Source organism: Gymnodraco acuticeps, unplaced genomic scaffold (assembly GCF_902827175.1).
Source record: "Gymnodraco acuticeps unplaced genomic scaffold, fGymAcu1.1, whole genome shotgun sequence".
NCBI classification, from domain to species: domain Eukaryota; kingdom Metazoa; phylum Chordata; class Actinopteri; order Perciformes; family Bathydraconidae; genus Gymnodraco; species Gymnodraco acuticeps.
In genome coordinates this window covers 808,737-835,988 of record NW_022989750.1, presented here as the reverse complement: position 1 = coordinate 835,988, position 27,252 = coordinate 808,737, and the positions used below count along the sequence as shown (strand labels likewise).

Genomic DNA, 27,252 nt, shown 5'->3' with positions numbered 1-27,252 from the left:
AGAGACATGTTTTGTATATATCTGAGACCTATAATATATTGATGAAAAACAGTACAATAGGGACCTTTAATATTTGTGTACATAGAAAGATACAGCAGGTGTGGAAATAATCTGTGTGTACTGAATTATTTATTATTGCATACAAAGAAAGAAAATGCTAATGCTCTAACAGTAATACAGTTAGCAACACTAGAAAATACATAACATTGTGTCGACATAAAATAAATTAACTTTATTAACCAGAACATTTTTTGTATAGCTTCCAACAATTAAAAGTAGAAATGAAATTCACAGTTTCAAACATGATAAACAAAAATCATCACTATTATGGTATATACAATTAAAATGACACTACAGCTAACTAAGTACATACAAGTCAACCCAGAGGAAACTAAGAAACTACTCTCAGCTAATGTGTCTTGAAACCTGACTTCTAAATGACATTATTCTGTCAGTGAGGAGTATTTCTTATTGAACCCTCAAAATAAATAAAAACTGGCAGCAAGAAACAGCGTATATAGACATGTAACACTTATGGATTTTGAATGCTTTTATACAATAATGAAGACGCATGGATGGAAGTGAATGAATCTATATTTTTCTTATTGTCAGAGACCTTGAAAAGACCCAAAACACTGAATTGAGTTAATTTCACATATTGCTTCAATAAATATTGACTTGAATAGCAAATGTGTATTAATCCGCAGATAAAAACGGATCTTAAGAAATGTACAGGACTACATTTAGTCCTGTAACACTTCATATACAATGACAGTGCCTAGCTGATTTAGGAGATTACAGAGCCTTTTTTTATTTGTTTTAAAAGATGAATGTCTTCAGTAGGAACCAATGAGATTAAGAGACGGACTAACACTTTGATCCTTTCGTTTTTCAACATTAAGGAACATGGAAAAAAAACATGTATCCTCTAATGAAGGACTGTCTAACTCATTCTGCCTGTTTCCAGATGAAACCCATGTGTGTAAAAAAAAGATGGATCAGACTAATAGGTATGATAGACTCGATACGATTTCAACTGAAATCTTTGCATTTAGATGGATGAACTGCTGGGTGGTGAAGCCAGGTGCAAAACATCCCAGGAAGATGGATGAAACACTGGGACGAACCATTACACAAAGAAATGACACAAGATCCGATAGTCTTCCAGCATGTGAAGAAAGACAGCAGTATTTTAAAGTGGAAAGGAAGACCACGGTTATATCCAGGCTGCAGATATTCTTTAAAATAATGCCTCACCCTAAAAACATGTATTACTCATCCCGGGTTACCTTGATTCATCAATAATTTCCTGTTTGTTTAGTCTTTCTTTCACAGTGAAAGCAAACCACCAACGTTTTCGAGGTAACACAGGGTGAGTCATTGATACACACATTATAATTGTGTGGGTGAAGCATTCCTTTAAGTTATAAATCTGTTATCAGGAACATTCATTTTTATAATAACCACATTATCAGCGTGCATGTCATATGAGCCTCTCCATAGGCGGTGGCTGGGTGATGCTCCACATCTCCACCCGGGACCCCTCCTTCTCCTGCCGGCTGGGGCTGTAGGTGCCGTGGGTTGCGCGGCGATTTAGCGCCACCACCAGGCTGACGGAGGTGAGGATCAAGATCAGCAGCAGGACGACGGACACCAGACTGATGGACAGTAAGAGGTCAGAGGTCAAACCCGAAGAGGTCAACTGGAGGGGAAACAGACAGGAACAAACGTGTTGGTTTAGAGAAGCTTATTTCCTCACACACTGTTTCTCACACTCACACACACTTCTCCTCTACACAAGGCGCTCCACACGAGCTGCCAAAGTGCTGATGGATGTGTTTCCCAGCTCAGCAGGTGGGTTGCGATCACCAGGAGCATCGAGTTGCCGCGTACTCAAACCTCCCTCCGTCTGCCGCCTCTCTCGCAGTTTGGCAACGGCTATCAGCAGCCCCAGCATCACCACTATCGCCAAGCCAACCAGACACGGTGCCAACACGGCAGCCACTCGCGAGCTGTATGGAGCACGCTCCGTCTGTGGAGGATCGCACACACACATGAGCAAGATGCTGCCTGATGATCCCATTTGCATATACACCACCCGAAACTCTCACACAACAAAAATAGCTCACACAAACACACATGCTTTTTTTCTAACAGGAAGAGAAGCTGCTTTACATTAAGCGTTTGAATGACTTGTGAAACCTGCTAAGATTCATTTGTAACTTACAGCCTTTTGGCCGTTTGATCATCACACAAGCAGCTACAAACAACCCTGTCTCCTAAAAATTACGTTCCCACATAACTAAACTGCATTCTCAATTACGTTTAGCTAGAAACGTATTTTCTCCCACGTTACGTTCGTTATGAACGTTTCTTAAATACGTTTATTTTCTACATATCTTCTAGAAACATATTTTCTCCCACGTTACGTTTCTTATGCACGTATCTTAAATACGTTTATTTTCTACATATCTTTGCCATTTATTGTCTTGCTTATAATAATGATAACAGTCATTTATAAATATAATTTTAGAGCACACATTTGAAATCAGTAGGCGAGGCTGTAATTTCGCCAGCTGTTACTCTCATGAGCGAGGCAGAAAATAATAGTTTTAACATGCCAAAAAGCTGCTGTGTCGTTTATTGCACCTTGTGGTGACCACCTATTAATACACTGGGACATAATTCATACATGGAACTACAGTTGGGGCTATTGTTCCCACACGGACATGTTATGTGTTTACTATATATGTTGTGTGCCCTCCTGACTTCACTCTCTTGTCGTCCCGGGCTGCGACCCAACAACATCTACATTTCTGCTGCTCATTAAAGCAAGCTTTGTACCTCCATTGCACCGCCTCCCTATCTCTCGGCACTACATTGGTGACCCAGACAACGTCTCGTGAAGTTTCCGGGACGGACCCGAACATGGCGAAAAGCGCTGTTTTTCTCGTTATGCCAGAGATTGTTGGAGACGTCCGTGGCTGCCATGGGCACACGGACTGAGGCTCGGTGCGCCCCCTGCGGAATGGCTGAGGACGTCACTCGCCATTCCCGCATCGTCTCGACACTGGAGGACAGCGGGCCTTCCATCTACACGGAGACAATGCACGACCGGCTGGGTAGGGGAGAGAACCAGACTCCTTACACGTGGGGTTGTTTCTTCGGGGCGTGCGGCTGCAAGTCCAGGCTGCACTAGCTATCGACGACTAGCAGCTAACCACGTTAGCTAACGGCTACGGCTAGCAGCTACCGATGGCTGCCAGCTAGCTGCTAACGGCTAACGGCTATCGATCCTTTTTGAGTTATTTTCTGGTGCCGGAGAGGAGGTTCGACCAGCCGGTTGACCTCATGTGGACACTCTCACATTTTTCACCACCTCCACGGCGGTTCCAGACGCCACTCACGTTTTCATCGACGCCTGGGTGGTGCACTCCTGGACCCCGTCTCGCCTCGACGGTTTTGGACGTCGCCCATGCTGCCATCGGCCCGTGGGTGGCGCGCTCCGGAGCCTGTCTGGCCTCTCCTGCCTTCCGGGGATATCCAGACGCCACTCACGTTCATCGGCGCCTGGGTGGTGCACTCCTGGATCCCCTCTCGCCTCGACAGTTCCGGACGTCGCCCATGCTCCATCGGCCCATGGGTGGCGCGCTCCGGGACCCTGTCTGGCCTCTCCTGCTTCCCGGGGATGCCTCGACATCTGCTGAGGACTTCGTGCCCGCCGCCGTTGCACGTCTGCCTGCGGCCGGGTTGCGCTCCTTCCTCCCGGGGGACTGCTCCTCTCTTCCGGGGATACCTCGACGCCTGCCGAGGGCTTCGTGCCCACCGCCGTTGTGCGTCTGCCTGCGGCCGGGTAGCGCTCTTTCCTGCTGGGTTCTCCGCGACACCTACTGCGGCCCCCGGTGTGGGTGCCCTCGCCCTCGTTAGTGCCCCTGCCCTCTCCTGCGGCCCCCTTTCGTGGCCCGTTCCATGGCCCGGTCCTCACCTGCGGCCCCACCCTCCTCGGCCCCTGTGGTGCTTCCTCCACGGACGCGAGGATTATTGTTTTTTGCCATGTTTGAATTCTGGGGGGGCTTGTGTGGTGACCACCTATTAATACACTGGGACATAATTCATACATGGAACTACAGTTGGGGCTATTGTTCCCACACGGACATGTTATGTGTTTACTATATATGTTGTGTGCCCTCCTGACTTCACTCTCTTGTCGTCCCGGGCTGCGACCCAACAACATCTACATTTCTGCTGCTCATTAAAGCAAGCTTTGTACCTCCATTGCACCGCCTCCGACTCCCTATCTCTCGGCACTACAACCTCAAACATTAAAACAAATCCAGAGTTACGTGTTTCTGTACTTCCTCTAAGACAGGGATGGGCAAATGGCGGGCCGCATGTGGCCCCCACCTCCTCTTTTTGCGGCCCGCAGATTAATTTATAAAAAACGTAATTAATTAAAAAAAAAAGACTTTGTTTATTGAAATCAGATGAAAACAAACTGTCACGGACCCTGCCGTGTTATCTATGATTACTACGCTTTTCATTCATAATTTCAGCGGGAGGGAGGGGGAGTGGCGCTGAGGAACAGCAAAGTACGGGCGTGTTGACATTCCCCTTATTGTGGAATAAGGGGAATGCAGAGACTGGCTACAAGTGTTTTAGGTTCAAGTTAGACAACTAATGTCTGGGTTAGTGTTCATGACTTCATGTTTATGTCATCTTAATGGTTAATCTCAATACACACACATTTTCTGTGCTTTCCAATAGTTTAAAAATAGATTCCACTGTTTAATAACCTGTTCAATACAAACATGCCACTTGTAAAAATGAAATAACATTTCTGTGAACTGATATTTGTTTAGTGAGCTTATTAGAGGATGTTCCCATTTTTTGGGGATGTTCCCTTTGATTGTAAAATGTCAATGATATTTGATATACTGTATTAATCCCCGTGGGGAAATTGTTTCTCTGCATTTGACCCATCCTGTGTTAGGAGCAGTGTGCTGCCATTTTGAACGGCGCCCGGGGAGCAGTGTGGGGAACGGTGCCTTGCTCAGGGACACCTCGGTAGCACTTGACAAGCAGTCTGACAATGAAGATGTCAGACTTAGTATATTTGTTAATAATTACATACAACACATGGAATTTTTGTGTGTGTGTGTTCCAAGTGAATCTGCGGCCCCCTGGTGGCCAGTACATCAATGATGTGGCCCCCACCACCATCAAAGTTGCCCATCCCTGCTCTAAGAAGAAAGGACAGTAACAGAAGATCTCTGTGGCTTCAGGCTTGATCGCCGTTCAAATTACAGCGTTGGTTTCCCCAAAAGTGGGCGGGGCTGTAAAGTGACGTAGATTTTACTCTCATCTATTATTCAAAACCATTCTATTTATTCTAACGTAAATTACATGCCAGTGTTTTATCTTTTTATTTTAAATCGTATAATGTCGGACTTTTTTTCCCGTCTGTGAGGAAAATAAATGGGGCTTAGAGCCTCAAAATACTGAAATCTGTATTTTTGAAAATCTTTTTTTCCTTCTAATTTGTTATTCTTTTCTAAATAACACACTGTTATTTACTCAACAATAACACACAATTATCCTTGCTTTTATTTATTCGTTTAATTCTATAATATTGGGCTTTTTAGCATGCTTTTTAGCCACAAATAAAGTCACCGGAAACAGACGTAGGCCTATAAGGGACATTTTGAGCGATACACACCACAAACCCACTGAACAGATTACCCAAGATCCTCAGTTTGAAGCTCGTTGATTGGATGTTTTAGCCGCAATGCATGTTGGGATATGATGTTAATGCGATATGATGTTAATATCCGAAAACATTTTACAAAAACACATCTGCCGTAGTTCATTATTTATAGAGCCCTGATGAGAAGACTTCTAGAGAAAAACAGGAGAACTGCCGCCAAAACTGAATATGTGACGTGGATCATAAATATATCAACAATTAAACAACATCTTGCATTTATTTTCACAAAATACGTCTCCTTGCAGTATCAATAGTAATTCGGCTGACTTTTATATTTGATCCAATTGGTAGATAGGTTATATTTACACCATGACGGTGCACAGCTGATAGAAAAGGACTTGTCGTTTTTAAAGATATTACTGATTTTCTTTGAATATAAGAATGTAAATACTGAGTTGAGAGAATAGTCAGGGGATTTGGGTGATGGGAGACACATCTATGGAATCACAATTTCAATAGCTGACCATTAAATGAAGGGTATGCCTTTCTGTCTGTGATGTTTTACAAATCAGATATTAATGTGTAGAAGTAAAACATGAGAAACAGTATAGCAATATCCTGTAAAATTATTTAAAAACATGAATAAAACTACACATCTTCAGATGTTATACATACATAAGTGTCCTACACTAATAATACAAAGTTATTATTAGTATGCTGTGTGTACCTTGTGTGCACCGCCTAGTGGTTAAAGCACGTTATTGAATTATTTTTGTTGAATAATGTTATTTGATGAACAAAATATTAAGAGTACATACTTTCATAGGGGGAAAGTAGAAGGTCAATGATATAAATATAGAATATAAAAAAATCAAGAAGATACTGTAAGTGATCTCTACAATAAAACAGTTTAGTGCTGGATGTACAAAGATATTAATAGGAGGATGTGCAAAACAGACAAACTAATTAACCTCTATTTAAACATTAAATAATACTTTAGGTTAAGGTCTTCTTTCAAATAAGAAAAAAGCTTTCGGGGTATCTATCTACAGATAACTATTAAGCCTGACAAAGTACTTAACGTCTAATATATTTCTTTCCTGCAATGTTAACTATGTTGAAGCACTTATTTTAACTGATATTATACATATGAATTATACTCTTATGTATGTAGATAGAATAAGAAATGTGCAGAATATGACAGTTTAATGGTGGAGGTACACACATATTGATAGATGTCTTGTAATGCACTGTTGAGGAACCTGTGACCCAAATTTTTCATTCATTGCATAACTACACCATAGTTGTGTATATGATATGTCAATAAACCTTAGAACATCTTGAAATCTTGAAAGGGATGTGCAAAATAGCCATAATATACAGTCTTTAATGAACTATTAGTAGAGAATAACGAGTAATGAATATACTTTATAAGGATCTGCAGATAAATGTTTAGTCTTCTCAAACACCAACTATCAAATATCTCTCCTGATTGTTGGCACTTGACAATCACCTTACCTGAATTTTACTCAGGTGTAACTAAAGTCTGCTTTAAGGGATGTTTATATTTCACATCATTAATCAGAATCTGCAAAGTAACTAAAATAAATGTAGTGGAGTAAAAATACCAGGTTCACCTCTGAATTGTAGTGGAGTAGAATTACAAAGTAACAATGAGCTGTCATGTGGGTATATATTAATGCTGCCCATTATGGATACAAGTGATTTTCACCCATTTAGTAATTACATGTTTTAAATTTGTACACACCAATTTGTTTCCTATCGCCTAAACCTCCAGGGCTGTACACAGTTTAATACTGTCAACTTCTAATTTTGGGAAAAACGAAAACGTCTTTTAAAACTACAATTCCCAGTAGAGACGTGCCATAGAGAACATGTTGCGAAACACAATAGCCAGCATGTGTAGTTCTGGGGGGGCGTTCGAGTCCAGTTTTGAATAGTCAGCCGTGGTTTCGTTCCATTTCAAAGAGCTTGACGCTCGGCGTAACCTTGGCGCACTGCCACTCCAACATCCAATCCCAGAGCTTGAAGATTAATCACGGGGTTTGTCAACGGGACTGTAGTCCCAAACGATAGCTGGGGATTATGGGTAGTGTAGTGTCTTCGGCCATCCTAAACTGAATTTTTTTTCGGATAAAATATTGCATTAACAACACCACATCTGGCGTCACAGAGATCTTCTGTTACTGTCCTTTCTTCTTAGAGGAAGTACAGAAACACGTAACTCTGGATTTGTTTTAATGTTTGAGGTGCAATAAACGACACAGCAGCTTTTTGGCATGTTAAAACTATTATTTTCTGCCTCGCTCATGAGTAACAGCTGGCAAAATTACAGCCTCGCCTACTGATTTCAAATGTGTGCTCCAAAATGATATTTATAAATGACTATATTCATTATTATAAGCAAGACAATAAATGGCAAAGATATGTAGAAATAAACGTATTTAAGATACGTTCACAAGAAACGTAACGTGGGAGAAAATATGTTTCTAGAGGATATGTAGAAAATAAACGTATTTGACATACGTTCATAACGAACGTAACGTGGGAGAAAATACGTTTCTAGCTAAACGTAATTGAGAATGCAGTTTAGTTCTGTGGGAACGTATTTTTTAGGAGACAGGGTTGCTACAAAACAAACTAGAAACACAATTACCCCGCATGCAAACACACATTTCTGACCTCTAAATTCAAACCAAGCGAATCAAGGCGTATCAAAACTTCCCAGGTTGCCGATTATTAACAAAGACGGAGAAGATTGACTTACATCAGTAGTTCTGGTTGGTGTGAGAGTCGTGACACCTTGAGTGACTGCTACAAGGTAACCAACAGCAACAACAGCGTTCAGTATCACTCCATTACACTTCAATGTTGTCTGACACCGTGTTTAAAACTAAAGCCTCCTACAGAACCTGTCAGGTTACACAAGAAGACTATGAAAAGAAGAAATCTCAGAAGTCAGCAAACTTTACACTGAGCAATCAACTTGGAAACATAATTCTTACAAAAATATAACCATCCATATCCCGAGGCAAAAAATAACTCCTGCACTCACGCTGGAGACATTACACTCTCTTTCCTCTTGCTACAGGTTCTTTGTTGACTCCCTGAAAGTGCTTACCTGTCACTGCAGCACAGTGGGCTGTCAGAGTGAGTGTGACACCAGCGAGCCGGAGCAGCCTGCAGCCAGGACCCGCCATCAGTCACCCACACACACACACACGGAAATGTCTAACTAACCAGTCTCTGAGGTACAAGGCAAGGCCACCCTGAAGCCTCAGCAGAGCAGCTACACACACAGCAATGCCTCCCTGCTGTCAGCACTATCTACCTGCTCTGTGTGTGTGTGTGTGTGTGTGTGTGTGTGTGTGTGTGTGTGTGTGTGTGTGTGTGTGTGTGTGTGTGTGTGTGTGTGTGTGTGTGTGTGTGTGTGTGTGTGTGTGTGTGTGTGTGTGTGTGTGTGTGTGTGTGCGCACACACACACTTGCCAGATAAGCTGCCCTCATATGTTTCTGTGAAGCAGACCAAACTTCTGTGAATACCAGCAGCTCTCTGCTGAAACTGCACTTCAGCACCAGATGCTGCTTTTTTCGCTGGCGCAGCACATTTCTCCCTCTGCTTCACCCGCTCCCTCAAAGGATGGCCACATCAGTGCCGACGCTGAAAAACTGCTTCCCATTTCCTCCCCCTTTTTCCTCACTATTAGGGCTAGCTGTGCTAGGACACACACACACACACACACACACACACACACACACACACACACACACACACACACACACACACACACACACACACACACACACACACACACACACACACACACACACACATGCAAACACTAGACAATATGAGATGGAAGTGAGGAGGCAGGTGTACGAAAGAGGAGAGCAACTGCATATGGATTACATGGTTTAACTGAACATTACATTAGACCTATGTAAATGTTTCAAATTCTCAATGAAAACAATAAACACCGATCTGCTGCTGAAACAGACTCCATTTTAAGACATGGCTGCAGGAAATTGACATCATTAAACCATAAGAGCAGTCAGGCACTGATGTTGGGCGTTAAGGCAACACATTTATAAGAAAATCATTTCTTTGACGAAGAATAGGCATATTTTAAAACAATAGTCCAGCACCCAATAAGAGAGGAAGCATGTTATGAGGTGTTATGATCCTCACCCCTGATTTGTCTAAGGATTTGATGACTTAGGAAACTACACTTGAACCTTGCTTTACAGGTGAATGTCATGTTAAACAGCAATGAGCAGGTCCCAAACTATACATTAACAGCACTTTAGGTATTTAGACACAGGTGCTTGCACTCTTTTGCACTCTGCCTTGGCTGCGTGTGTGTCTCTATGAACTTGGGCTATTCTGGGATCTTCTCCCACTACATCTTGTTAAGAGGGATAAAGTTGAAGTGTGAAAGTGAAGTGTTAAAGTGTGAGGAAAGCCACCGGACTGCAGCCTCTGCTCCTTCACTCCCCAACACACACTGATACACAGTGAGGAAATCAATAAAAGCATTCGTACAGCAGTTCATCTTCAATTTAAGTTTATCGACAGTACAGGAGGAAATGGAGGAAAGAATTTGTAAAAATAAGTGTGGTGATGATGGAAGACAATTAGTTGAGGAAGATGAAAAGAGGACAGAAGACAGACAAGGCCGATGAGATTTTTTTTTAATTTGACAACAACAAAGACAGAGACAGGACATGAGGACATAATATTATGAAAGAAAGCAGACAAACAAGAGAAGTAACAGTCATGATGTCAGCACAACAAGACTAAAAGACAAACAAAAACACAATCAAGTCCATGAAGAATCGACAATGATTAGGAGTGTTATGAAATGTTGACCACGACAGCATGGGGAATGTTGATAGGTACCGTTCAAGCAGAGCCACTGAGAATGTTTCGGGTTAAAATAGCTTCGCCTCACCCGAGAAGCTTTAGAGACAAAAAACGTATTTGGGTACAAAACAACACGCAGTCAGTCAGTCACCGCAGTGCTCTGAACGCACATCAAGAACAAAGTGAGACATCTCGCCGTCTTCCAACTCCTCTAGGTGCCTTTGTTTCCACAACACTGTTTTTGATAGTTCACACATTTATCAGCATGGAGCTCCCAGAATCCAGTTCAAGACTGACAGCATATCTTCAATGACAAACATTATAAATACATATTCTATAATGTTCTTTACTGCATCACAAAGTGCTTTATTCAATGTAGACTACCCTTCCCTTTAGGCCACAGTTACTATCCTGTGCACTTTCACGCAAAACACAATTATCTGATAAATCAGTTAGTCTATTCATTTCAATAGACTAAAGGCCCGGGAAACTATTTGTCAATTAAATGAAGGTATTGTCAATCAAGTATCAAGTCAAATGATCAACACTAATAATCAATGTAAATGATCTGCAGTTGGATGCTAACTTATGAGCAGTTGGTCCTCTCTTAGAAGGATTGATAATAGAGTGTATTGTATAAACTTTTAAAACATGCTACCAGGGAAAGTCAATGTATAAATATTGTAGGTTAAGATGGGTATTTTAAAGATTGGTATTTTAAAACTAACCTTGTTTTACATATCTTCCTTGAGGGATAAAGAGAAAAAAAACCTAATTTTACGAATGATGCAGAATTCATAGCTCTTCAGTTGTAAATATTTTTTCAATAAACACAGCCAGCCTTAAAGAAACAAAATCAAAAGATAAAAAATGGATAAAAATTATGGAGCTTCAAAATATATGAAAGATAATAGTGGGAGTCCAATTAGGCTGAAATTAGATACCTCCCCAACCACTGCCTAAACTGTATTTTGTCTGTTGGTTTTGAAGGAGATTATCGAATGTGTTTTCTATAGCAAGTATTTAAAATTAATATGTGTAAAAAAAAAAGAAGAATAAAGTGCTACTGATGGTATAATTTTAAGGCACAGAATCAGCTCTGTGGTACCGATTACCTGACGTCAAACTAGAGAAAACCCTAATGTGTGCAGTCTGCAGTCATAAATACCTCATCCCCTGCTTAATGTGGGAAACCACCTTTATATGCACTCACAAACCCCACTGTGCACCCACTGTGCACCCCCCCCCCACACACACACCCCCAGACACACACCCCCAGACACACACTCAGTCAATATCTCCCCAGTCCACCTCTGGCTCATCGTCCATACTGATGATGAGGTAGGACAGCAGCTGGAAGAGGTTTTGCCACAGCAGCATGGCCACGTAAAAGTAAATGTCGCTTACGTCCGTCTGGCACGTTTCTCCGGCGAAGCTCATTTCGCACACGCAGGCAAACCTGTTGATGAGGTTGCGGCAGTAGCCTCCGTTCAGACAGGGGTTGGACATGCACTCATCAGTCTCCTGCTCACACCTACAGACACAAAATCACAATTCAGTCAGGGACACTGTTGATATGTACATATGTATTATATGTTTGGTTTATTGATTGTGTTATCGACCATTTATAGAAATCTTTCTTTAAATAGGCTCTGAAGAGGAAAATGCTCTGCTGTTTAAGGGCACTCCTCAAGCATCTGAGCTCTGCAGGGAGGATTAACCTTAGTAAACACGCGTTAACATTAAATATTAGTTTAGTCAATAATGATGGAGGAAGCTGCTGCAGCAAACAATGATGGCAATAGAAGTGTAAGGTATTTATTACTATGTACAATTATTTGTATTTTTTTTGTTTGGCATTTTTTTGGCATTTAAGTTTTCACTTCATATAGTGCTCTAAATCGCATGAAATTATGAGCTGTTTAGTTTGAGTTTTGTTTTATGTATGTTTTGTGTGTGTGAGGACCCCAGGAAGAATAGCCAATGCTCATGCTAGTGCTAATGGGGATCCTAATAAAGAATAAGGAATATGATTGGTCGTCAGCTGATTCTGAGGCCTGAAGCAGCTCATACAAATCCGCTAATGCAAGTGCGAGTCAAGCCTCCCGTCTTTATAGTGCTCTCTTTATGAATCAGGGACGATAGTACATTTTGTTCCAGTATCTCAGTCTGCTCTGGATCTTATTTACAATGATTTCATAATATATTTTTCTTTCCTACCGGTGTCCATTGAATCCGGATGGACAGTCACAGGTCAGCTCTCGCTCTGTGCAGTTGCCTCCATTGAAGCAGGTGTAGTTCCTGGTGTCATCTCCACACACAGAAACAGGCAGCTTAGGCCGTCTGGTAGGAGACAGTGAGACATGCAAAAAGATAAATACAAGTAAGTTATTTTGTTTTTATTTCAAGCAGTAATATCTGAGGTATTGAGGCGTTTGGCGTCTTTACGTCTGCTGGAAGCAGAAGGATCAGCCAGGCAGGGGCATGCCCTCCTGCAGCTCCCCACAGGGGGGACCACACTAATACGATTAAAAACCTCTGGCAACTATTCACAATCAAAAAGTCAAAACACATATACAGGAATTAAAACGCCAACCATTTCTCTCCTGGCCCCTGTAAGCTTCTGTTTGCCAGAAGCAACTTGGAACTCATCCCTCAATGGTAACAAAATACAGGCTTTTTTATTTTGAAAGGCATACCATTTTTGTTATTGAAGTTTACATTTAGAATCCAGAAATCATTTTTGATTTACAGCTGTCACTCATTTGAAACATTTGGTATTTATTTTAAGACAAACGGTGTCAAAGGAAGCGTTAATATTAGCTTTGCTTGGCATTTTGTTGCACACAGTTAAACGAAAGAAACGGAGACATCGTACATGACATTTGAGAGACGAATATCTAACAGGAAACAAATAGTGAACACCTGAGAAATGGAAGAGGAAGAAAAAAACAACTTACACTTTTCGTGATGTAACAATGTACCACGGAATTTCTTCAAGGCGATCACTGGAGACGGACAGAAAGGAAGACGGGGAAAGGGAATAGAAGGAGACACAAACAAAAATAAGTCATTTTGATGAAAACTTTACAGCGTAGATGTTCCCAGTAAAGGGAGATGTGCAGCTTGTCTTAGCGAGACACTTGTGTTTTCCTTGTGCAAAGGAGGCAAAATGCAAGAGGCAGTGTGTTTACAGGATAAATGCTCCGAGGCGTTCCCCTGGTGGTTTTCCGAGGCAAACGGTAGATGACAGGGGAAAGAAACTGGCTCCGAACCACAGAGCCTTGTGTAGTGAGATACCGCTGCACACTGAGGCCTTTTCTGGCTGACACTAGAATAGAAATGCAGCATCTGAGATGCTCACTGCAGGCGTGGTAGAAATGCTGAGATGTGGAGACATTTACATTGAAGGATTATATTTGTGTTTGGGTGAATTTCCTTTGTTTGTGCAAATTGGAGCATTTCTTTGTGTATTTTGTGTTGACTAACTAGCTAAGCGCTCAAAACGATTCATGGAAGAGCCATGTTTGGAACAGAGAATATTTATTATGGCATTGTTTTCTCGTCTGTTGGTCTGTATTTCGCACAAGCCTTTTGCACTGTTTTATTCTAACTTATTTGATCTTCTCTGGTGAGCCAACACCTGAACTTACATGCAAAGTGATCCAGTGTAGTTCTCAGGGCAGAGGCAGGCGTATCTGTCTACTCCCTGCAGACAGGTTCCTCCATGGGCACACAGGTGGTTCTCACACATATCCACCTCCTCCTCACAGTCCACGCCTGCGTAGCCCGACTCACAGCTGCAGTTGTAGGTCAGCCCGTTGACGCTGCAGTTGCCGTGGATACAGGGACTGGAAGCGCATGTGTCGGTGAAGAAGCTGCAGCGCCTCCCGGCCCAGCCCGTGGCACAGCTGCAGTTGAAGATGTTGAAAAGGTCCTGACACTCCCCTTGGTTCAGGCAGGGGTTGGGCTCACACACCGGGGCCCCGCTGCAGCCGTGGAGGGGGGTCAGCAGGGAGGTCCGGGTGAACCGCTCCTCCTGTAGGCGTGGAAAGTTCACATCAGAGGAGCTGAAGTAAGGCAGGGCAATGCCCCCCAGCTCCACTGTGCCCAGGCACCCAGCCAGGGACCACCCAGCATCAGGGGCCAGGCCTCCTAAGAAGATGTCCACCCCCTGCCTGAGGAAGTTCAGGTTGCCTCCCTGCATCCTGGAAGTGCTGGCTTCCTCTATCTCTTCATCCAGAACCAGAGTCCAGCGGGAGCTCTGTGTCCATGGAGCCGCCATCAGCAGGTTGATGCTGTGCCACTCTCCATCGCTGACACTCGTCCTGCTGCTGAGGCTGACCGCGGTCACAGCCTGCTCTCCCTCCCCCTCCGTTCTGTTCTCTCCACTGCTGCTCTGAAGCTCCATGAAGATGAAACCACCCTGGATGGACAGTGTGAAGAAAGAGGAGCCCATCTCTGCGTGGAGAATAGCCGTGTTACGCTTCCGTGTGCGTAGGTTTAGGGAGAGGTTTGTTATATTGCGGGATATGTGGCCGTTTCCCCGGTAAACCAACACAGTGCTCTCATTCAGGAAAGTTGCATTGGAGTAGCCTAGGAGATTAGAGAAAGTATTAGTATACACATTTACACACTCCCTTGTTGCACCCCTAACACTTTGTCAGTTTGCTTTTTGTATTGGATTATTTACTGGCTTTATGCATGAAAGTACAACAAGGGCATCAGGGAAGAGCAATGATTTATAATCGAAATATTTCAAATACAACAATGTTATTAAAGAATGGCATGTTTGATGACAATACAATCTTGTTGGGCAGCTAAATGGGGTCACCAGGAGTAGATATCCTTGATACTGAACATGGAGGGGGCTGACAGGACAGACGGGAAACACCACCAATCATCACTAATCCCAGCATAAAAAGGATAAGCTGACCTAAAGCCAATCCTGCTTTACGGAGCACACACAGTACACTGTGTGGGCAGATTGTTGCCAGTATATATATAACTAAGCATGTTGAATAACTAGTTTACATAGTGGCCAATTACAGCAGAGCACAAATGATCAACTCCACAAACAAGGACAAGATTAGGTAACATATATAGAATGTCTGTAAGTCTAAGAGGCAAACAACTCACTCTCTGGCTTTAGGGGCTTTTAAGTAACAAAGGAAATAGGTCAAGGAGAAAAACTTGCCCAATAATAAGGATTAAAGTGAGCTCATTGTTTCAAGGGAGCTTTTTAGTAAATTCCACCTCATTATAAATGTGTTGGTCTGAACATGGCTTTATGACCTGCAATCTGCCTATCAAGCTTTGTGACTTTCACTTCTCTGCACTTGCATTACCACCCCTGCTTGTAACAGTTGAAATCTTTGACACCACTTACATTCATATCCCTGGTTAAGCATCTTGCACTCTGAGTCTGGGGGGCAAGGAGCCAGCTCGCACCACCTGACCTCCTCACAGCGCCGCCCTTCTGTCTTTGGAGGGCAGGTGCAGGTGAAATCATCCCACATGGAGTAGCACAGCCCACCGTTTAGACATGGCTTCATCTGAGGATGAGACATTGATAAGTTAATTGTATTTAGTGTCTGTTTCCCTTGCTGGAAATTTGATAATACTATATGTAAATGCTGTTATAAGAGTGAGAATATACTTTTAAGTCCAGTTTTGCATCCTCTACTTCACATTAAAAAAAGTCAATGAACGCTGATAATAAAAGGTAAACAAATATAACTAAAAAGAGGATTACAACTCTTATACTCACACTGCAGGCATTGTCCCCAGAGCATCCAGCAGTCACATTTGTTATGAACTTCAGAGGATAAGATCTCACTGAGGTGTCCAACCCAAAAATCTGCAGCCTCCTGTCGTTGATCCTCAGGTCCTGAATACAGCCTTTAAAATATCCACCAAACGCTGAAGTCGTCCAATTCTCAGAGCGACCTCCTACATACACAGTGTCTCCGGCTTGGACATTGATCGTCCTGACTGCTACATCTCCTTGTTTCTGATCTGCTACATACAGCGCCATACGATCCTCCTCCACCTCTACACTCACAAAATGGACTTCCCCATCATTGATAGCACTCTCCGCCTTCAGGCTCGCAAAGTTATTGAGTTGAACTGTGACCTTGCCGTCCTCCAGCCACAGGTGCAGATACTGGCTGCTGCTGTTGGCGAGCGCCAAGAGGAGTCCGCTGTTCCTCCGTGTGCGCAGGAAGAGGGAGATGGAGAGGCCATCACCCAGATCATCGGTGACAGTGAAAGATGCGTAACTTTGAGAGTCATCGGTTCCAAAGCGCGTCGTCACATGTTCTGCAAAAAAGGTGAATAAGATTAGACCGCAAAATGTTTCAGGTTAAAGACGAGAGAAAAGTGACTTGGTTGTTTGTAAGCTTTAGAAAAACACCTTCTTGACTTTTTCAGCTATGCCATAGTGTAAGGTTTTATATATTTAAGGATATATTTAACAGTTTGAAATAGGGAAAAGGCAAAGGTAGGAGGAGAGCTGGGGTGCATGGGGTGCATGTAACTTAATGTCACTATCCACCACAGTACAAAAAGAGCTTACACTCACAAATCAAACTTGTAACAGCATTTATTCGTTTTTGTGTTGTTTTTTCTGATCTGTGGAGAGCAAACTGTCCAAACCAAATATTCAAATGATACTGTAATTTCGATTGATTTAAATTCTTGCAGGATAAATGAACATGTAGGGACTAATATTGACGCAGTTCATGTCGAGGTTTCTAGAAGAACAGGTAACTAAAGAGGACATTTCAGCAGCCACCAGCCCTCATGTTCTATTTCCCATGTCAGCACTTTCCACTGTGGGATGATCACCTTATAAAGCAGCAAGGAGACTGGGAACACACAAAGTTAAAGCAGGGAGCACATGCAATGTGTGAAAGGTCATATGACCAGGGTTCATGCGTGTCGGTGCTAGTGTGCAGGTGAGCATTTGTTCACATGTGAGTAGCTGTGTGTGATCGGTAATCTGCTTGGATACACTCAAGAGGCTATACATGTCCTCGGTGAACTGTTCAATATTACCAGGGGGAACGTGATTGACTCATATAAACACTTTATCATTCTACTTGGTTATTTTAACGTGTTTTTAAATCAGAGTAATTAACCGTTTACTGTCTCCATGTTCTGTATATTTCCAAAATAGAATCCCTTATAACCTTAATCCAGTACGCCAGATAAGAGGATCTCTGCCTCCGTCCATTAGCCTACTGTGGCTTTTTATTGGCCTGTATCTCTTATTAATCACCAGTAACTAGATTGTATCTAATTAGCCTCTAGAGAAATGTGGTGAGAGTGACCTGCTATATTCCCCTCCAATCTCAAAGTTGAAAGAGATCTATATCTGCTTTTGGTGATTTTATAACTCAAATTTCAAAAAAGTGTTTTACTTAGCATTGCTGCTATTTGACTGTCCTGCTAAAGTCTATTAGTTGAATACTGAAAACATACCCTCCTCACAGTCCTGCCCCTCATAAGGCCTTGGACATCGGCACTGGTAGCTCTGCCACAGGTTGACACACTGTCCTCCATTTTGGCAAGGCACATCCAGGCAGCGGTCCCTGTGGCTGCAGCCGGGGGACACATTAACAGCAGAGTCGCTCAGCCATTCCCCGGGGACAATGAGCTGCCAGTCCACAAACACATCCCGCATGCATCCAATGAATGCTAGAAGTGGAGAGACCTCACCCGGGGCATTTGAGTCCTGAAGCACTCCTCCAATAAAAGTGTTCTGAGGAGGTGACACCAGCCTGGCCATGGTGCTTTGGACTGAGGCCACCTGGTGACATGACTGGCTCCCACAGCTCCCATTATCATCCAAGAGAGTCAAACTGAGCATCCAGCTCCCCAGCACTGCTTCCACAGTGTGCCACTCTCCATCTGTGACATTGTGTGGAAGCTCCAGGACCTGGCTTGGGCTCTCTGCTTCATCCCCAGCAGAGGCCTCCTTCCTGAGTGTGAGACGAAGCTGCCCCTCGTGCAGCTCCAGATTCAGCAGCAGCCCCCTGCTGTTACTCTGGAACAACAACGCTCTTGGTAGAGATGTCTTGAAGCTGAGGGTAATGTTGCAGGACACCACAGCATCTACCAGGGGACTCTGCAGCAGCAGATAGCCTCTGCGCTCAAAGGAGAAGGTGGTGGGGGTCCCACACACGGGTCCAGTGTAACCAGGTGAGCAGGAACAGGTATATCCATTAAACCCATCCAACAGGAAAGGAGAGCAGGAGCCTTGGTTCTCACATTTATGTCCCTCACAGCCTTCTATCTTCACATCACAGTTTACACCTCCATAGAGGACGCCATCATGACTCTGTTTTTGGCAGTGGCACATGTAACCTCCAACATGGCTCTCACAACTGCCCCTATTGTGGCAGGGACTGGGGTCACACTGGTCTATCACCTCCTGGCAGAGGGAACCTGTAAGCAAAAGAAAGCAGAAAAACTAATAAAACTCAAATCCCCTTAGACTGTGTTACTGTCGTTAAACAACTTACAGCTGCAGTGTTGGACTTTTCATGTTAATTCATTTCTGTTTCATTCTAGACCTTGACAAACAAGTTCACACAATGCTGATAAAGCCTATCGCTGCAAAGTGAAGTTGTGGTGTCTGTTGTCGGTGGCGACTGTCCCGCGCTGGTGCAAGCATGCCTGCATGTGAACTGGCTCACTGCACTTCCTCCGCCCCAAACGGTACTCTTAAACTTTTAATGTGAATCTTTTTAGAAGACCAGTAAGATCTATTGGTTATTCATCATAATGTTTCCATCTAAGGATTTTTGTTTTTGTTAGCTTAGAATAAGCCTTTTACATCTACATGGAGCAGGTCGTCTTCACTGCAATCCGCCATTTAAGTTGTTAATGTTACCTAAAGGACAATGTGTGGAAGCGGAGGGGTATTCAGCTGTTTTCCAATCTGCGACCTCACCATTAGATGCCTCTTAGTCTTGCTCCTTTTTATCCTTCCTCTTAATGCTGATTTTCTTTTTTATCTTAAGCTTCTAATCAAAAAACTTGCACCAAGTTTGACTCACAGGATGTTGAATTTGCCTGCATCCATCCCTTTTGCTCTCTGTGTTACCATTTTGCAAATGCACCAATGCAGTATCTTGTGCTTGGTGTCACACAAAAAATAACCAGTGTGGTTTTTCCACTGAAATGTGTGCTAAATTGAATCCTAAAACCCGCCAATGAGTAAGCATTTGGTTCCCTTGTCTTAAAGTCAATGGTTTTTGCCTGAAATGTGTGGTTAAGTAAGCTTAGAAGAGATTTTCACATTTTGTTCTACCTTATTAAGTGTGTCAGTAAATACCCCAATTGAGAACCTGGGACATTTGACGACCTTAAAAAAGATTGCTAACAAGTGGTTAAATTAGACTACTTCAAAAATGATCATGACAAACCCTAGTCATCCTTTAGCTTAGCGGTGTTGACATGAAGTCATGCGTCCTTGATGTCCTGTAGTATATTTCTAGCCAAACATTACATTCACGCTATAGAAATCATAAAAGCTTTTATTTATGATCTTGCTGAACAAAACATGTAATGTCTTGTTGGCCCGTAGATTATTTTCTGCAATAATCCAAAACCCAAATAAAATAATTCCATTGACTTTTTGTCAAGGGAATGAGTATAATGGTAATTTTCTGGGACGGCCTAGAAAAGGATGTCATTCTTGCAGTGTCATTATTCCTTGTTCAGTGGTGTTGTAGGAAATAGATCTCCCTGTTTACAACCATCAAGTCACACTCATCCACTTGTAATAGGCTATAATTGGGGCCTAAAACACAAGGTTAAATTTGCCCAAGCAGAAGTAAAATTGTCAGGTATTTAAACCAGTTTTCAATGCTTGTGGGGTGTATTACTCTTTACAACGGTTAATTGTCCATGTCTTGCGCATTTAATATTATCTGAAAGCTTTGCTAATTTTTGTGCATGTTTTTATCTCCAGAAATGTACGTGTGGTTATGCTATATGCTGTATACAGTATGCATCAGCATTTTACATTTGTGATGTAGAAAAGTGGTTGGATTGTAAAGCTAAAATGAATGCAATGAGTAGGCCCTTTGCCATATGATGCAACAACTATAGATTATATAGTACAACACAGGAAATTGTAGAACAATTAAGTTTCAGCATGTATTTGTTCAATATTGGTATAAGAACCCGCAAAAGAAAAAAAGAATGAAATACCTATTATGTAAAACCTTAACTAAATATCTATTAATAAAAAACGGTCCTTGTTATTACCTGTTCCAAGCAATACAATCCCCCAAATCCATGGTGCGGGTGTCCACATCATGCCGTCACCTTTTCCTCCAGGATAGCCCCAGACTCCTCTAACTGCAACATATTAGTTTGTGTGTGTACATGCCATCCCAGTGGAGGTCTGCTCCTTGTCTACCTCGCTACAACAATGTAGGGCTGAGTGGTTCTAGTCAGGAGACCAGCAAAGCCAGATCCTGGGGATTAGGCTAATGCTATTTGTCCACCTTACTGAATCAGTAACACAGTGACTGGCAGAACACAACTCTCAGCAGGCAGCAGCTCACCGTCTTATCTACATAGTAAAATCAAGTTTTGTGTAATCAGAAAACTGTAATTTTCTGCTTTGCAACTGAAAAGTATAATCTGATGTAACAACCTGCCATGGGAAAAATCTTCTCTTGACAACAATACACCATACAATATACTGAAAGTGTAAATGTGGTAAATGTAATATGGATTATTCACAATTATATGACCTGCAGACAAAATGTCATAAACCCAACTACTAATTTAGGTAATTTGTTATATGATAGTATCAGTTGTACCTCACCTTATCACTCAAACTTCAAACTACACACAACAGTATGGCAGCGAGACAAAAATACGTACATAAAACATACATAATATAACACGGAAAACTGTGTGACTATAACATCACAGATAAAATAAAATAAAATAGTTTTGTATTCTACCACTGGGGGGCGCTAACCAATCAGATTGGCAATAGCAAACCTGACTCTCACAATGCTTCCCTGGAATCCCCTGCTGGAAGAGACTGACCTTTAACAGCCTCACCTGTTAAGGTATGTGTGTCCATTTTAGATACATTTGCCAGTCTATTTATATATAGATTTATATTCTATATTTTTAATATGTATTTTGAAAAATAGCCATACATTCTTATTTTTGGATTTACCCTTTCAACTTGCTATTGCTTCCATTCAAAACTGTGTAAGTTTCCTGCTCAGACATCTTACTGTGCATATTAATAGACCTGTGAAAGACATAATGATAATGTAATTACCTGTAGTTCCTGGAGGACAGCTGCAGATGTAGCCCGCAGCATGCTGCTGGTCGTAGTGTTCGGGCAGCAGAGGCTCGCTGCCATACAGAGGCTGCCACGACCTCTCCATGCAGCGGCCTCCATGCATGCAGGGCTGGCTGCCACACTCGTTGATGTCAATGTCACACTGACGCCCCTCAAACCCTGGAATGTTAGACAGTTAGAAAGGGTTTGCGTTTAACAGCACATTTTAACACACATATTATACATACAAATAATATCACGTTGATAAGTAAATTACTCAGAACTTATGTTTGAATGAGGCTTCATGCAGCTGCTTAATTAATGAATCGTTTTACTTGGCGCCGCCGTGAGTTGCAGCCTGTTTAGCAGCTCTCCTTTGTTTCTACTTTTTCTTGTCTTTTCTCAATTTTGTTTCACTACTAATACTTTTTATTGGAGTTAATTGTAAATGTTGGGACACTGATTTCCAACTTGTATATATTATTGGTTTTTATCACACGTAGGCCTACATAGAAATATATTTAACAATCCGGACTCAAATATGTTTATATGTTCATTTAATAAATTTCTTATTTTAACAGTTACTTACCTGTATATAATTGTAATTGTATCTTTAATTGTATTAACCTTGAGTGAATCTGTGCTGTCCTGTTTTTCAATATCACCCTGTTGCTGATTAAACTCCTGAATTTCCCCACGGGGATTAATAAAGGTCTATTTTATCTTATCTTATTTTAATTATGGTCGGATTAATTTTTAAAGGGGACATAATGCTAATTTTCGGTTTCATAGTTATATCATGGGTTTCTACTAGCTTTAATGTAATGTTTACAATGTGGGACCTTTTAGCTACTTCTGTTCTTGCCAAATCATTCAACAGCAGATATTTCGACTCATTCTCTGCTCACAAATTCATTTTTCATCTGATCTGTTTTTGCCAGACCCATATCTCTTGATATTTAAGATACATACATTTTAAAACTTCAAAAGCTGTAACTCAGAAATACATTGTTTTCCCTAATATTTGATCCAGAGAAGTGCTTCATGTACCTGGCCAGCAGTCACAGCTGTAGTCACCCTGGTTGTCCTGGCAGGTGGCGCTGTTGAAGCAGGGGTCAGAGAGGCAGGCTGGGAGTGGGGTCTCACAGTGTCTGCCAGTGAAGGCTGGGTGAGAGCAGTCACAGCTGGAGCTAAAACATGCAAGGATTCACAAATCACATGAGGTAAATGAATAAGAGTATTTCCTCCATGCTTTGTTTGTAAGTCGAAACATATTAGGAAATCTGTACAGTACAAAACCATTTGTCTTTTAACACTTGGCAAGAGATACTATATTTGATTTCCAGCGACTAGAGATGTGCCACTTACTCGTTCACCCCATCTATACACAGCGCCCCATTTTGGCATGGCTGCTCTTGGCACTCGTCGATGTTGATTTCGCATTGGTGTCCTTGGAAACCGGGCAGGCAGGTGCAAGTGAAGCCACCAGCGTAGTCGTGGCAACTACCGCCATTGAGACATGGCTGTGATTGACACTCATCAACCTGGACCTCACAAATGGCCCCTGTGAACATCAAAGCAGGACAGATGTCAGAGGGCGAGTGGGCTTGCTGCATAGACTGAGGGCAGGGGGCAAAAATGGACAAAGCTTTCATGTGTACTGGCTGTGATCATGTGTGGATTGCTCCTTTTATTTCAAAGCGCGGCTTCTGCAGCAGCTCTAAAAACAGTATATTGTGCACAATACAAATGTATCTCTGCAATAAAGATATCCTATCATCTTTATGCTTAATGCTTTCAAGCTCCTTTCAGCAGACTGATCCAATGGGGTTTAACTTGTTCATCTATTCTTCATTGGGTAGATTTATTTTTAGATTTTAAAATGAAATCAAGACATCAGTGTAGGGAAGATTTCAAAGTAAACATTAACTACTCCGGATGACTATAAATAATCGTATTGAACTTCCACTTGGCCAGTTTTCTATGACAACAAGAATCTATAGCCATGCTAGCTGTGACCACATGGGTGACCTATACAACATTTCACACATTAAAAAACAATCCCACACATATCTTCTATCATAAAAGCTATGTGTTATGTTAGGATTTAAATTAGCTGGTCTCATTGTTGCTCCTGGGAGACCCAGAATGTATTTTTTTTCCCTCACCAGTGAACCCAGGAGAACACAGACAGGAGAACCGGCCCACTCGGTCCACGCAGGTAGCTCCGTTCCTGCAGGGCTGTGAGGCACACTCATTCACGTCGATCTGACAGTGTGCACCTTGAAACCCCGGCACACAGAAGCACGAGTAGTCGTCTCTGCGGATCCTGCATATCGCACTGTTCTGGCACGGGTTTGGTGAGCACTGGTCCACTGGTGAACGCGGCCTGTCAGGAGATGCACCTACAGTATAAAGAGATCAAATAAAAAAATATTGATATCACAGAATATAATTTCTTTAATCTTGATACTGCAGATTAACAGAATCTTGATTGCTATATTAGTTTGATCATTTCTGCAATAAAGCTCATTTATTTTCTGTTTAAATTAGATGAGAAACAATGTAGCAGCTGTCAGTACAAGGACTTTAAACTTAAGGGCCTCTCAAGGCGTTATGGCTGGCTGCCATGGTAACTTATTTAACTGTTTGGCTTCAGTGTTCAATCTGTTACCATGGCAATTGCATGAACAGAAGATCTGAGGCGACACTTTACGGTGTGCTTTAATCAGCAAGACATCAATGCCACGCTGACAGAGGTTTAGGTGTCAATTCATTGAACACATGCTGTTCATACTAATAAGAGGATCAACACTTGATCCTTCCCAGTAACAACAATGAAAAGCAATCATTGTATCTTTATAGATTAGATAATGTCGTAAATAGATATGTATATTGCCAAACCTTAATATGTCTAGAACTGTGTTAGGAAAGTCATATTTAGCTTGGAAGTTATGGGAGCAACAACTCACAAAGTGGAATGTGCGGTAGTATAAGGATAGTATTTTCTGTAATCTTGACAGCTAACTTGTCAAATCTTTAAAAAAACATTTTTGAGATAACTTGATTTCAATGGATTTCCAACATCATGATTTTATAAAGTTGTGATCGGATGACCACACTTCTTAAAACCTCTTATCTCTGATGATGCATTGCTTATATTTAATGTCTACATTGAGACTTGTACAGCTCTTACATGTACATATGCAAGAAAACTTCAAAGACAAATAGGTACCAAAAAGAATCTCAATATTGCCTTACTCCAGTCAGAACAACTGGCTCCAGAGGCAACAGTCATTATACATGGAACACGCATGAGGGGCCACAGGGGCATGATGCCACTACAAAGACACTTCAAATCAGTTTAACAAGTGTTGCCTCTATTAATAATCAGACTGTACCACATTTCTTAAAGAAAAAGTGTGTTTTGCATGAGGGGTGCAAGCATGATTCGTCATAATCATGAAAAATAAATGTAGCAACACTGATATGAGCAGAGATATTCTAATAAAATCCTCACAGATGATAATCACACACAGTAATCATGCCTCAAGAGCACAATCAGGCAGAGTGCAGACTATAAGAGAGCAATTACACTTTGTGCTCCATCTGCACCAACTCGGGCACCAATTTTTCTTCTGTCTTTCGTTAAGGTCAATCAATTCCCCAGTCAGTTGGCAGGGTTCTCCCCGAGCAGATTATAATACATGTCTAGATTTATAGGTATAGTCCGAGGTCCTGGGGTGGGATGCAGATCATGGGTTGTGTTTATGTTCTGACCATATGCCAAAATGATCTTTCATTACAACCAGGATCAGCCAAGTAAATTCAGAAGGCATGCTCCAGCAGTGCATACATTATGTTCTACAAAAACCCATGACTTAAAACCATGGTGAAAGAAATTGGCAATGACTATCTATGTATTATTTTAAAGGAAACCACAACAGGTGGTGTAGGATTTGCTCTTTACTGAATCCGCTGGTCTTTCAGTATTGCCCTGGGGCAGAGTTCAGAGGAGAGATAGGCCAAGATGGAACTCCAGCCAACCACACATCCCCTCCCACAGCATGTAAGGCTTTTTCATATGCTAATGAGTTCTACGGGGCTTTGTTTGGTCCTATCTGGAGGCCCTCAAATGGCACATGTGAGGCAGCTGACAGATGCATGTTTCTGTGTAGCTGTCTGTTTGTTTCAGAGGTGATAAGAAGACATGTTATTGTTGGATGTTTTGTAAAGCCGAAGACACATATAGTGCCATAGACCCATCACTTATCGACAATACCCACTAACCCCCCAATCCTCAAACACACCCTAGGGTCACTATGCTGCCCCCCATTGTTAGATTCCTTTATGTCCTTACAAAATGTAGACATCACTATGCAATGATGTAAACCCTCACAGTCTTAATTGATATTCCAAGCATGGACTGGTTAAAATACAAGCCAATTACTCGATTGAAATTAAAATCACAGTGCTGGTTTCAATCTCTACACCGTTAAAATGAAACTTTAGCAAGAAAGTTATAATATTTGACTTATATTTGAATTAGTGTTGTAACTTGCATGCATGAGAACATTGATAATTATAATATGCAACAACAATCTAGTTTTGCAGGTGTTGAAATGCCAACAAAAAAAAATGAAAAAAAAGCACTGATTATCAGTTTACTTGTATACAGCTACAACATCACATCACACGTTTTTATGGTAGCCTACATTAACTCAAGGAGATGAAACAATTACTCACCATCTATCACAAACAGTGAAGAGATTACAATTGTGCATGCAAGTAATTCCAAATTATGATAGCGAATTAAATCCATAATCGTGACAGGAAATCATCCTGATCGTTGTAGAATCCTTGTCATTCACAGAGCCCCTGCTTCTGCCTGCTGCCTGCGGCTCATCTGTTGTCATCTCCAGATCCACTTGATGCACACTTCTCTTCTTGATGGAGCACCATCAAGAGCCTCCATCACACGAGATAAGAAAAAGAAAAAGAGCACAGGTGGTCTTCAACAGGCTGCACTCCCCCTCCCCCGTGCAGAGGCGGAGTTTGGGAAAGTTTGAATTTGACAGATTAATAACTCATAAACCAGTCGTTGTTAAAACACAACCCAAGGCTATTAACAACTGTAAGGTAGACAAGGGGCTTGAAACTAATTTCCGTTCAAATAAGTCTATACACGACGTCTTCCGAGCTGGACCACTTACATTGGTGTCTATCTGCAGCCAGAGGAGAGAAGAGTGCGCAGGGACCGTCTACTACAAAGTGCTACATAGAAAAAACACACTACACAACATTCAATAACTTCCCTGACAGTTGAATGCTACCGTAA

General features: G+C 42.0%; 1 protein-coding gene across 6 annotated transcripts; it reads right to left on the bottom strand.

Annotated features, from left to right (window-relative positions):
* Nucleotides 1-52: 52 nt before the first annotated feature.
* On the bottom strand, nucleotides 53-27,183 carry crb1 (crumbs cell polarity complex component 1). 6 transcript variants are annotated; one of them, XM_034205762.1, is made up of 15 exons: nucleotides 27,128-27,183; nucleotides 26,661-26,883; nucleotides 24,083-24,319; nucleotides 23,283-23,478; nucleotides 22,965-23,104; nucleotides 21,912-22,094; nucleotides 20,870-20,962; nucleotides 18,074-19,039; nucleotides 16,359-16,909; nucleotides 15,978-16,143; nucleotides 14,242-15,184; nucleotides 13,549-13,596; nucleotides 12,809-12,931; nucleotides 11,996-12,122; nucleotides 1,470-2,032 (listed from the first exon to the last, which is right to left on the bottom strand). In XM_034205762.1, exons 2-15 carry the CDS (start codon nucleotides 26,734-26,736, stop codon nucleotides 1,793-1,795), a joined length of 4,089 nt encoding a protein of 1,362 aa, XP_034061653.1. In that variant the 5' UTR covers nucleotides 26,737-26,883; nucleotides 27,128-27,183; the 3' UTR covers nucleotides 1,470-1,792. The 6 variants fall into 6 exon arrangements, with proteins under 6 accessions (XP_034061927.1, XP_034061653.1, XP_034062010.1 ...); XM_034205840.1 differs by having other exon boundaries at nucleotides 1,527-1,658; nucleotides 1,780-2,032; nucleotides 26,661-27,132; XM_034205964.1 differs by having other exon boundaries at nucleotides 1,588-1,658; nucleotides 1,786-2,032; nucleotides 26,661-27,132.
* Nucleotides 27,184-27,252: the final 69 nt, after the last annotated feature.